We start from the raw sequence: 13511 nt of genomic DNA on the forward strand, positions 1-13511 counted from the left end.
GTCGCCCTTTTCAATTCTTGATTTTTTTTCTACGACTTCCTTACCGCATTTCCGTGTACTCGTATCTGTACTCCATCCCTATAGAAGCCAGCCATGAAACTCACTTCCTTGTTTCTCTAGCCGTTCAATTTCCTTATTCCGCCACTCATTGCCAATGCTCATATGCTTACGTCTTCCACCGCATGTTAAGCAATTCAACCGCAATGTTGCACATCCAAGCACTGCTTCCCTGAATATGTCCACAGTCCACTCTTCTCGTACTTCCTTAGACTCATTAATAATCATCCTATGCCATCAACTGTTAGAATCTCTCCTGATACCTTTAAACACATGCTACTTTTACAAGTTTGCTCATTCCCACCCTTTTTTCACACATTATCAACTTTCCTTGAACCAAGGGTCAGCCTACAACATTCAGGAGGGAAAGAGGTGTGCATACGATAGAATGAACTGGACCGATGTGATATAGGGGAAGAGGGAAGAAGGGACAAGCTGTCAATGGGCAGAACCATAGCTTATGAAATGGTCAGGGTGGACTCTCAAAAGTCATGTAACGATGATTCAGCTTCGCAAAAAGTAACTCTTCACTAGCGGTGTAACATCAAGCAGAAGGAATTCAGGAACACCAATATATATATATATATATATATATATATATATATATATATATATATATATATATATATATATATATATATATATATATATATATTTTTTTTTTTTTTTTTTTCATACTATTCGCCATTTCCCGCGATAGCGAGGTAGCGTTAAGAACAGAGGACTGGGCCTTTGAGGGAATATCTTCACCTGGCCCCCTTCTCTGTTCCTTGTTGTGGAAAATTAAAAAAAAGGATATATATATATATATATATATATATATATATATATATATATATATATATATATGGTGTAAACCATTTTCCGCTACATTCCGATAATCGAACCCTGGTCCACCGGAGGGTTCATATGTTTCGCTCTTGCTCAATGTCTCCAGGAAAAAGTTCCTGAAAAAAGTAATGAAGGTTTCATGAATAATAACTAATGTGGCGGTTCTGTATAAAAGGTTCTTAGGTCAGGAGACAAGATAGATAACATCATCCGATTCTGTGTTATGGCAACAAACATACTTACACATGGATATATTGACCCCTTCTCTCTTTGTCTCTGATTCATTTTTCCTTCCATCCTTTGTAGATAAGTAGAGTGGATGAAAGTAATCCTAGTAACAGTGAGTGAAGTAATTACAAAGAGGAAATGTTTTGCCGAGTAAACATGTACAACCAGGAACCACGGAGATCCGAAATGAATGCAAACTGCTCCGCTCTTTGTTCGACCAAGGACCCCACGCTCATACTGGTTGGTGGTTGGGAAACTGGAGCATCATTTACCTGCAAAAAGTGAAATAGTTTTAATGAGATGTCTGTGGAGTATTTTTTGTTTTTGATGTTAGTTCTGGCAGGGAGACGCTCTTCCTGGAGGGCAGAATCCGTTGGAGAAATAGCCTTTTCTTATCTGGCATAGATATGGGGAAATATGCGAGGGTCTTACAGAGGCAAAGGAGAAAAGTTCCTTCCGTCCAGTCACTGAGGGGTATGTGTGGACACTGTTGTGGATCCGGATACTGCTGATGAGAAGCAATTTTGATGTCGAGTATTTTCCAGATATCGCCTCTAAAAACTTTAAATAAATCAGGCAGTGATTCTCTGAATGGGGCTAGGCTGCACATCTTGCCGCTTACTCATGGTAAAGTCTTTGGAAATTAGTCCAGGACGATCTCAAAGAAGCCACGTCAAGAAGAAACAGTAGAATAGAAAAAAAAAAAATAGTTTAAATTTCAGTCAGTCTGAGTGACATTTTCAGAGAGAGAGAGAGAGAGAGAGAGAGAGAGAGAGAGAGAGAGAGAGAGAGAGAGAGAGAGAGAAGAGATGAGCCCTTGAGTCTTCCGTTGAAGATGGAAATTCAAGAGGAGTTCGGGGTGTGTTTTGCAGACGTCAAATGTGTCTTGTGGAAACGTGTGGCGGGCGGTGTCCTGAGCAGTCAGGTTGGCCATGTTTCTTGCATCCACGAATAGAGCCCCTCACCTGAACACGAGGGTACAATCCTTGGATATGATAATGTGAATCTCGTTCTGATTCTCAAGCGTTAGTTTTAAAGCACAAGAAGTGAAAAACAACGGGAGACTGGGTTTACTTTCCCCAGAGCGTGGTACAAAAAAGAGAGAGAAAATGAAGGCCTGAAAAGTGAAGTTTGCTGTATGAAAACATATCACAAGATGAAGAATGTCGAAGTTGTTTGATAGAGGTTTGAAGAGAATCAGTGTAATTAACAACAAAGAAAATGGAATTCAGTGGAACCCACACTAAATTAACCAGCCAGTGTTCACCCAACTTCAACAATGGAACTCTTCAGATCAGCTTCACTGTTCTATTTCAACGTTTTCACGATCATCATACCCCTCAAAGAACCTTCCCACATACCTCTGACAAATGCCCCATCTTAAACATCCCCCCCCCCCGTTCCAGCAGTCACCAATCAAGAAGATTGAAACCTTTATACAGTCAGTTATGATTATTTAATCACCTACCTTGATGTACACTGGAATACCTGTGTAGTGTCCAAGGATCTATATATCTTTTTATTCCTTTCCCTCAATTCTCATTTGTCGCTCTTCGAAGCATCTTTTAACGAATTCCTCCCAAACTCAATAACTCCTGACAACCAGTTCCTTTCTTAACGATCAAGAAGGTACTCGTAGCTGTATCTCCAGCTGCTTGGAACCACCTGGACTTGGTGGTTGGCTCTCCATGTCTGTACGACTTATGTAACATGATCTCTTAAGTCTGGAGGTCTGATAAAACTGCCGGCCGTGTGAACCACTGGTTATATTGTGATAAAGAAGGTTTGATAGAAAGAAAAAAATATAAAGAACAAAACTAAATCGTGATGGGTTAACGTACAAGTAGACAGCTCATCTGCTCTCTACTTCCCCTGTATTTCATCTAATAATCGTTTAACTTGGTGTTACCAGACTCCTCCTGCATGTGGTTACGCCACGAGTGGAAAAAAAAAAAGGTCCCTTCGGCAAGGTTGCACCGAAGTCGATGGACGAAATAAGATTACAATCTCGTCCAAGAATTACTCATCCACAGGAATTCGTCCTTTCTCTGCTACTGATTGTTACGCAGCCTTGACGCTGCGGGAGCCCCGTAAAAGAGGTTGAGACCGAATAGATGATGAAAGTGACTAATTCTTCCATTATTCCTTTTCCCCCCCCACCATCCAATTACTTCCTTGCGAAAAAAAAAAATATTCTCTTACAACAGAAACAAAAACACATTGTATATATTAATTTGACAATGACGAGAGTGTAACAGTTTGATGAGAGAAGATGCTGGGAAAGACCAAACCTCGAGATCATAGCATGCAATCAAAAAAGAAAGGGAAAAAACTTTTATATGTTGTCAAGGGTTGTGGACGGACGGAATAAACCGAGTGATTAAACTGTGAATGTTGACAGTGTGCACGAGTTTAAAAACGTTGTACGACAGTAAAAACAAGGTGGGGACGTAGCTCGCCCTCGCCCTACTGTACAAATAAACAATTACACTATATATATATATATATATATATATATATATATATATATATATATATATATATATATATATATATATGTTAGACACTACCGGATTCCGCCTGCGTTTGGTTACGCCACAATTTGAAAAGTCACTTTCGGCGATGCTGTATCATCGTCGTTAGACATAAGGGAACAACACAATGTCGCCGCTGATCTGTTCACTCCACAAGATCCCATTATTCCCCCCGCTCCTGATTGGATCACCCACGCGAAGCTGCGGGAGCCCCCAGAAAAAGCGTCCCCGGGTTACATAATTGATTCAAGGACCTTAAATATACATTACGGAAAGGAGAGAGTCGCAGGAGGCGATTTTTCGTGCATGTGAAAGAATATTCATGAGTTCTGCGATATATTCCCGTCAGTCAACAGATCCATTATAGAGGAGCGATCCAAATCTTCGTGAATAATGTCAAGAGCAGAGGTTTTGTAACTCATGTAAGTCCTCAAAGGCCAGTCTGACAGTAAAGTGTATATGACAATCAGTGATGTGAAGGGGGAAAGATATCTGTCCTCAGGATTTCTTAATCACTATGCATGAAATTTCTTCAATAAAGACATACAGGTTTTGAGGACCTTTTCTGTGTTAGTGACGAGGATAATCTTCGTCTACAGAAAAATACATTTGTTTCCCTGCGTAGCTCACGTCTTTTAACACATCTTAAACATTTCACTAAAATGGTTAACATGATTGCAGAGGTATTAAAGAGCACACAGACGAAGAAATATACATATGAAAATGTGCATGATACATTTCGTACCAAAAATAATACATAACTTACGATGTAATGATAATAGGATATCCTTTTGCTTGGAGGCCACATTAACATAATTAAGAGAGATGTGTCCCCCTGCAGGTGGTGGTGATGCAGTTCACTGTATGAGCCAGTGAACTGCCTTGGTAACGTAATGTGTGGAGGAACGCCAAGGGACATTGGCCAGCCAACATTTGATCATCCCCGTCTTCATTACCGAGCCCCGCTGCACTCGTATTGTAGTCCCGGCGAGAAATAGCAGCTCCCGTCCTTACAACATGCCAATCAAAAACTGTTGTTGCGTCCCATGGGTGAGGGCCGGGTGGAGCATGCATAATGATGTCTGCTCCTTCAAGATTTACAAACACAGCAGTGCTGGCTCCATGCCAACGCCGTTTTCTGTGAGGCTGGCCACTGATTGAGCCTGTGTCTAGGTGCCACCAACCTCCACCAACGCCTCTACATAGTCTTTTATCTCTTTTTTTTTTCTTTAACTCTCCCGTGGTATACATTCCCCTCCTTCAGTGTTCTTAGCTTCCCAAACCTTTCTTGGATTACGCTGCTGTTAGGTAGTGGTGTCGTGTGGAGGGTGCTGAGAGCCGTGCCTGGGGAGTGTGTGTAAGTTATTGTGCCACACTCACCAGCCAATTAATGCTCGAAGTTTAATTCGTTCGTTAAAAATCATTCCAAAATGTTTCGTCCACTTACTGTCGCTACTGTGCTCGGCCGGGAAAAAAAAATATATTATCACATCTATCATACATATATTTCCTTGTGTTGTAATCGTTCATATATACTTCGTAGAGTAGATTTGATGTGACTGATATAACATGTAAGAGAAGGGTCTGTCTTGTATAATAATGTTTTCAAAGGGAAGAGTGACAGCTGTTTTAACGGCGTCAAGTGCAGCCCTAAGGAGTGACTACTGAATTAGTACATGAATATATGTACACCACGAGCATTCCTCTCACCTGGAATGATACATGGTACAGACTTGGTGTCGTCATTTTTGTGTGTGTGTGTGTGTAACTCACAGAAACCAGTCTCTCCTCTGTCATCACGTTACAGTACTTGGGTGCGAGGAAGGTTTAATGAGTCCACTCCCCCGCCGTAGTCTATAGTCCTTCGATGATGATGAAGCTGAAGAGCTTTTATGGGCGGGAAAAGGTTGGCAGTGAGGAGAGAGAAAAAAATATACACGTTGATAAGTATGGTATGAGGGTGTGCAATGTGCGCAGGGAGCGGGCCAGCCAGCCAGCCAGTGAGTGTGTGTGTGTGTGTGAGAGGCTGGCGCGGCCCAACTCTAGGCTGTGGCACCAGTTATGAGAGAGCCAGGGAGAGTGCCACTCCCTACCCGCTCCTCCTAGTGGCACTGGCCTGTGTTGCGGCCCGTGGAGCCTCGCTGGAGTGTTGCACGTGATGTGAGGCAACACTCCCCGCTCACCAGTGTTCCGCCAGTCAACACCAGTGGCGCCGAGGTGTTGAGCAACGTATGCGAAGTACAAATTGGTCAATGGTAAATACCGAATGTCGCTCAAAATGACAAGTGTTGTGAGTAAGTGAACAGTGGGATGGTTACCGGATGTACAGCTCCTCGGCCTGGGTTTCACGTACACACCCATGTACATAGGCTGCTGGGGACAGTAAGTGTGTAAGTGGTAGGCGGGGTGGCGTGTGTACAAGCCAGTGTGTACCGTCAAAGATGTACGGCGTGTGGATACACTAGAGTGTGCGTTACACAAGCACAGGGTAATGTGTGTGTACAGTATGAGATGTACAGGTTAGTGTGTCTGTACAGTAAGGGATGCACAGGTTAGTGTGTCTGTACAGTACGGGATGTACAGGTGTGTGTCTGTACAGTATGGGATGTGCAGGTTAGTGCGTCTGTACAGGTTAGAGTGTCTGTACAGTATAGGATGCACATGTTAGTATGTCTATACAGTATAAGATGTACAGGTTAGCGTGGTTGTACAATAGAGGACAGAGTCTGTGCAGGTTCGTGTATTTGTTCAATATATAGTGTATAGGATAGTGTGTCTGTAACGGATGTACAAGCTAGTATGTCTGAACAGAACATAATGTACAGGTTAGTGCATCTATACAGTATAGGATGTACAGACTAAAGTATCTGTACAGTATAGGATGTACAGACTCGTGTATCTGTACAGTATAGAACGTACACACTAGTGTCTGTACAGTATAGGATGTACACACTTGTGTGTCTGTAAAGTACATGATAAGCAGGCTCGTGTGTCTGTACATTACAGGATGGACAGGGTAATGCACCTGCACAGTATAGGTTTACAGACCACTGTGCCTCTGCACATGCGGGATTTACATAATAGTGTGAGCTGGTTTGTTTACATAGGTTAGTATATGAACAAATCTGGTTTCTACAGACATGTCAGCCACCAGTGAACTGTGTACACAGGAGGGTACGTAAGGACTGGTCTGTACAGGTTGGAGTGTCCGGGCTGATATGTACAGGTTACTGCTAGTAGAACAGGCTGTACATGCCAGGGTGTACAGGATAATGTATATAGGCCAGGATGTAAAGGCTGGTGTGTGTAAGCCTGGGTGTGCAGGGTGTGTACAAACCAAGGTGTAGGCTTCGCGCTGTACAGCTTGCTGTGTACAAACCAAGATGCACAGGATGGTGTGAACAGATCAGGGTGTACAAGGTGGTGTATAAAGCCTGGTGTGTAGAGGCCAGGGAGTGCAGGTCAGGATGTACAGGTCAGGGTGTACAGGCCAGTGTGAACAGGCAGAGGTGTGCAGACCAGGGTATACAGACTGGTGTGTACTGGCCAGGGTACAGAGGGTGATGGATACAGGTCGGAATGTACAAGCCAAGGTGCACAGGTCGATATGTACATGCCAGGGTGGACAAGCCATGATGTACAGGCCGGTGTACACAGGTCAGGAATGTACAGACTGGGGTGTACACCCACCGCATGAGGAGGAGCAAGCCTCCAGCAGGATGACACTCTGGTTTACCCTACGTGTCACCTGCTCGTCCGTGGTCCGTCTGTCTGTCCGTGAACTAGATGACCGTGGCCCCAGCTGGTGTCCGTGCCTCTGGTGACAACGACCCTCGATGTACGTGACTAGAGAGGGGCCCCTGATTTCGCAACATGTCAGACAAACAACACCACGTTATGTCAACTGAATAACAAGTCTTATCCTGTGAATGTCTAACGTGCAACTGTAAACAAACCAAGTGAGAGAGAAAGAAAATGAGTGAAAACCGGAGATAAAGTGCAAATCGTAAATGAAGCAATGGCCGAAGACGTAAATCGTAATGGTGATGATTGAGGGGGGTCGCGTATGGTCGGTGGGTGTGGGAGGGGTCAGGATGGACCAGCTGCCAGCTCCAGGATGACCAAAGACGGTATTCAAGTGTCCACACAGACGGTTGGTCTATGGCGGGGGCAGGGGGTCTCTTTGAGAGGGGGAATAGCAAGTGGTCCGTGGCAGAGGAGGGGCAGGTTTAGTCTTGGGAAGGTAGGAAACATGGTCTGTATTCAATGGGGTAGCTGGGCTAGTGGAGTATGTAGGAGAGGGGTAGCAGGTGGTCTGTGTTGGAAGGGGTATCAGGTGGTCTGTTGTCTGAGGGGTTTCATATGGTCTATGTCCCCCCTCTTCCTCATTTTACACCACGCTCAGCCCTTTACACCGCTTCACACATTACTCCACAATAAGCCCTTAATACCACCTCACATCACGATACACTTGAATCAAAATGATATAGTCACATGATGAAGGAGAAATCTATTTATCTATCCAATACAATAATTCATATTATGATTTTCCAGGTCACTTACTATGTTTTCGACAAGACAGATATACTGATATTATCTTTTTTTTTCAGCGTGAATGGCATTACTCTTGAGTTTTATAAATATTTATATTACTCAACAAACTTGAATCGAGTGTTTGATGAGCAGGAAGGCAAAATTTGACGTTTATATTGGGGAGGGAAATGTATTTGTACTCGTGTTGGGTTATGTGAAATATTAATCAGAAACATTATTTGATCTTCCGAATATATAGACATATATAGTGGGAAATATCCTGCTATTTACATGTCATGGTCCACCAGTGTTGACAAAAAAATGCTGCTGAGGACTTTCATGAGGGAAGTGAAAAGCTGAACATTTCTGTTTCGACCGTGTTTAAGTTCATCATCAAAGACGTGATCAGCGGATGAAATGCCTATTCAACATCTGACACACACACACACACACACACTCCCTCCCCGTATAGCACAAATGGTGATCACAAATGAGTAATTACACACGCTGTACTTGGGGAGGAGGAGGAGGACACAAGTCACCAAGAACCACACCGTACGGGACAGGAGATCTGAAGGTGTTAACATCGAGGTTGAAAACATTCAGGGAACGTCTTGTCGGGTTAGATCACGAGAGGAACAGACTAACTTCTGGTCTGAGTCCAGACGGCTATCAAGTAGAGCGAGGGCCAATTACTGTTCGGGAAGATAATAAACGAGGCATAATCGAGCCAGCGGGCTGCAGTGTGTGCTACAGACCCCCCTTTTGTCTCCACACTGGAGCAACACACAAGATTGATGAAGGAGGCCCGTCGCAACGGAGTGAGGGTGGTGCCAGAATGAAGTGAACCGTCGTATGAGAGGAGGAGGAGGGAGGGAGGGAAGCCCTACATGTGGCTCACAATGGAGGATGGAATGGGGGGGTGGAGGGATGTGAAATGGTATGGTAACCATCATTAAAATTCCCAGGAAGGTCGTGGTGATGTTAGCACCCGACAAGGCATGTAGGATCCGGAGGAACTCCCCAGACTTTAAGGACGTAACCGAGGATGCGAGCCTGGAAGAGTGTCCGGAGGGAACAGGATCACCTGCAGGAGTGGCGGACGTGTCGCAAAAAATGCTGATGTAGAGATGAGGGTGGAGGTGGGTAACATCTTGGGGAGTACGGAAGTCTGGGTGAGTGTAATGTGAGGTTAAGAGGCGGGACCTCACGAGTGTAAATCCATCACGCCGTCACCCACTTACGGTAATGACATCCACACAAACACAACCAGAGAGAGAGAGAGAGAGAGAGAGAGAGAGAGAGAGAGAGAGAGAGAGAGAGAGAGAGAGAGAGAGAGAGAGAGAGAGAGAGAGAGAGAGAGAGAACGTAGAGACAGGTCAGATGGGCAACAACCTGTTGCAACGACAACAGAGCATTGCGAATGCCCTGACGAGGTGTCAGGGCACTGCTGGGGACCTGACGTAGTGTCAGCAAGAGGTAGAGCAAGGCATGGTTGGGGACATGACGAGGTGTCGGCAGCAGGCAGGGCAAGGCCTCGGCCCTGACAAGGTGTCATTAGCGGGCAGGGCATGACCGGGCCAGGGACCTAACAAGGTGTCAGCAGCAGGCAGAGGGGGACTGGTGGCCCTGACGAGGTGTTAGCAGCAGGCAGGACGGGGCCAGGGACCTACCGAGGTGTCAGCAGCAGGCAGGACAGGGCTGGGGATCCTGACGAGGTGTCAGCAGCAGGCAGGACAGGGCTTGGGATCCTGACGAGGTGTCAGCAGCAGGGAGGACGGGGCCAAGGACCTAACAAGGTGTTAGCAGCAGGCAGGCCGGGGATGCTGACGAGGTGTCAGCAGCAGGCAGGTGTATCCACACCGCCTTACTTCTTAACCTTTCAGGACACGTCGTTGTCATACAAGTCAGGCGTCATCCACGCCAGACTGGCTGTCACTCTCATCCAAGCCAGGTAGAGCGTCATCCCTTAGGTCATCCAGAGAGGCTTTCCCTCCCTCACTGGGTCATATTATCCATTACTCACTACTAAAGCTTCTTCGCCTCCCTCACTCACTCACTTCCCTTTTTCTCATGTTATATTTCCTTTCAAGCAACTTGTAACATCTCTTATATATATATATATATATATATATATATATATATATATATATATATATATATATATATATATATATATATATATATATATATATATATATATGCGCGTATTTTTATCTTCTTTTTTACGTTATCTGTTTTTTCCTCTCCAGTGTTCGATGTACGTTTTTTATTTGCTACTGCGAATCGTTTATTCTTTTAACATTTCCTCTATATTTTTCTAGTCTGCAAGTCTCTCTTTACCGTTGTCTCTTCTATATGCACCTTTTTTTTCATATAATCTGCATACTATTCATGCATATTTCTCTCTCTCTCTCTCTCTCTCTCTCTCTCTCTCTCTCTCTCTCTCTCTCTCTCTCTCTCTCTCTCTCTCTCTCTCTTATTCCCATTTCTTTCTTCCCTCCTCCTCTTCTTTTTCCCCTGAAGTCTGTGGGTCAGGGTGGGTCTGTCGGTGATGGGTGGTGCCTTCCCCCCACGCCCCAGGTAACGCGAGTCCGGGTGCAGGTCGGTCAGCCAGACTTAATACGTCACGCTATACTGACCACGAATCATTGGGAACCTCTCCAGACCGGCTGGAAGAAAGTTCTCCTCGACCCACTTTTGATATAACCATATTATCTTTACCGTAACGCAAACCAGGATTACTTTTTCCTTGCGATTTCCACACCTCATGTGTTGTTTTGATGTTACTTTTTCCCTCCCGAGAGTGGTGAATGAGGAGGGAGCCAGCAAGCCCCATCCCCTGGATGAAGCAGTAGTTGGCATTCTCATACTCTGCCTAATTATATGCTTACGATGGCTTAAAAAAAACAAGATCATATGTGAAGTGCAAAGATAAAAGACGGTTGTAAATTGTACAGACGTATGCTATTTGTGTATTCGCCTTGATTACATAATATACTTTGTCAACAGTTGGACTTGGCTTTGAGCAAATGGCCGACGAAATGTGAGATCTTATGCTTCTCTGAGTGCGGTGACCAAACTCAAAATATTCTAGCTTTGGCTTCGTATACGCTGTGAACAATTCGCTGAACATTTCCTTACGTGACCCCCAACTCCCTCATACACAGAAGCCTGCAGCCTATCTCCTGCTGGATAATATTTGTATCGAGATCACCTTTCACTGTATTCCACTGTCATCAAATTGCATTTACTGGGGTTGAATTCTATCAAACGCATCAGATCAACACTTGAGATGGTCTACTTCCTCTTTAAGTTAATGCGATTATCACCACCCTTTTACTCTCCTTATGACCTTGGCATTATTTGGAAGTATACTCGGGTATAAATCCGATCTTTCTATCAATTCAACTACACTTCCATATATCACGAAGAGCGATGGACCCAGAACTGAGCCTTGCGTTACGCCTTGCGACCCCAAGTCATTTTAAGGCTTCTTTGACATGTGGCCTTTTTCTTTCCTTGGAAAAAGGCAATTTTCTATTCATCAAAGAATTTTCTAATTTATTCCTGCCTGAAGATCCAGCTTCTTTACCGCTTTTGTGAGATATAGTGCCATGTGTTTTCTGGCGGTCCCGTAACACACAATTCATCCAACCTTCCATTTTGTCCATAACGGAGCCCACTCAATTATTATTTTTCTTACTTCTTTGAGTTTGTATTCTCTTTTGGGAAGCAACCTCTTCCACCAATATATATATATATATATATATATTTGTGTCCGTTTTTTATTTGCTGTTGCAAATCGCTCTCTACATTTCCTCAATATTTTGTAGTTTTCTTTAGCCTTTCTTCTCGCATTCTCTCTTTACCTATGCCTCTTCTACGCGCACTTTTTCCTTTTCATGTAATTAACACATCACTTATTTTTCCTTAACTATGTCTTATCTGCCTTTTAGGTAGTTTCCTATGAGAGATAAATCACTCTCACTTGTTTCCCCATGATCTTTTCCAGTATAATAAGCACAACCCTCGTCAGAGAGACTGGTGTGTGTCTCTCAGGTCAACTTCCCCGTCTCCTGTCTTAAAGATCGGTATGACATTTGCCCTTCACTCCCTGGGCACTTTACCATCTCCCAGCCACATCTCGAAGAACTTTTAAGGCTGTCTGTTTAGTGCCTGTGGACACTTCTGTACATACGAAGGAACGTCCAAGACCACGAGTTTTACAAAGTCATGTGGGGTCAAGGGCTCTTAGCTGTGGATTCATGTCTTTTCCAGACATTTCCAAATCTTTCCCAAGACCTCCACCCTATTCCGTCTTACTATTGTTGAGGGCGATAGAGTCTTCCACGATGAAAACGCTTTCGAATTTGTCATTCAGCTTCTCACACAGATATCTGAATAATCTTCTACAACTCTTCTTTTTCAGTCCCTGAGCCTGAATAGCTGCTCTGTAACAGTCAGTTCATTCCTCATTATATATGGGGTATCTTTGGACAGTCAAGGAGAATGGTGATTAATACGAAGTTACAAGAAATGAGAAAGAGTTGAGAATTGATGATGTAAGGAAAGATGATGGGGAGTGTAACCGAGATTGAGAACTGATATATATATATATATATATATATATATATATATATATATATATATATATATATATATATATATATATATATATATATATATATATATATATATATATATATATATATATATATATATATATATATATATCTTGACTGACGATATAAAAGACTTCATGATTTTGATAGTAAGATCTAGTGGCTCTGCTCTCCAAACAAGTCATGATTCCTTGAAAACTGGTAAAACATGATATTTTTCTCGTTCAGTATCTTGGAGAGAGAGAGAGAGAGAGAGAGAGAGAGAGAGAGAGAGAGAGAGAGAGAGAGAGAGAGAGAGAGAGAGAGAGAGAGAGAGAGAGAACCACCGGCCCGTGTCAGCTCCAGATCTTCCTGGGTAAAGCAAATGAGGCGGTGGAAGGGGTGTCCCTGATCATGTTTTTATTGACAGGCTCCTCCTGAAGCAGGTCTAGACGAGCGGGGGATACCTCGACGACGCCGTCGCCGAACATGTTGGTATGAGAGACAGTAACGATGGAATACGGTGGATCTTAGAGACTGTACGAGACGAACGGGGTGAGGGGCGAAGGTTGAGACAACATACATCACCATCGATACAACCCCCAACACTATCTCCAACATCACCCCCAGCACACCACTAACATCAGCACCAACATCGCCACCCTGTACAACACCACCACCAACATTCACCGTTACAAATAACAACACCAACATAACAGTACTC

General features: G+C 43.8%; 2 protein-coding genes across 5 annotated transcripts in view; one reads left to right on the forward strand and one right to left on the reverse strand.

Moving 5' to 3' along the window:
- CSN7 (COP9 signalosome subunit 7) overlaps window positions 1-4641 on the reverse strand; it is a 33830-nt gene extending 29189 nt beyond the window's left edge. Inside the window, exon 1 of one of the 3 annotated variants that reach the window (XM_071687420.1) lies at window positions 4417-4641. In XM_071687420.1, coding sequence (XP_071543521.1) covers window positions 4417-4569 — 153 coding nt within the window. In that variant the 5' untranslated portion in view covers window positions 4570-4641. The remainder of the gene's footprint in view (window positions 1-4416) is intronic. The other 2 variants (XM_071687418.1, XM_071687419.1) reach the window with 2 other exon arrangements.
- Window positions 4642-5707: 1066 nt separating this feature from the next.
- LOC139762487 (inactive phospholipase C-like protein 1) overlaps window positions 5708-13511 on the forward strand; it is a 377622-nt gene continuing 369818 nt past the window's right edge. For both annotated transcript variants that reach the window (XM_071687427.1, XM_071687425.1), the window contains exon 1: window positions 5708-5905. The gene's annotated coding sequence lies outside the window, so the exon portion shown is untranslated. The remainder of the gene's footprint in view (window positions 5906-13511) is intronic.

This window comes from Panulirus ornatus, chromosome 43, assembly GCF_036320965.1.
Source record: "Panulirus ornatus isolate Po-2019 chromosome 43, ASM3632096v1, whole genome shotgun sequence".
Taxonomy (NCBI): Eukaryota; Metazoa; Arthropoda; class Malacostraca; order Decapoda; family Palinuridae; genus Panulirus; species Panulirus ornatus.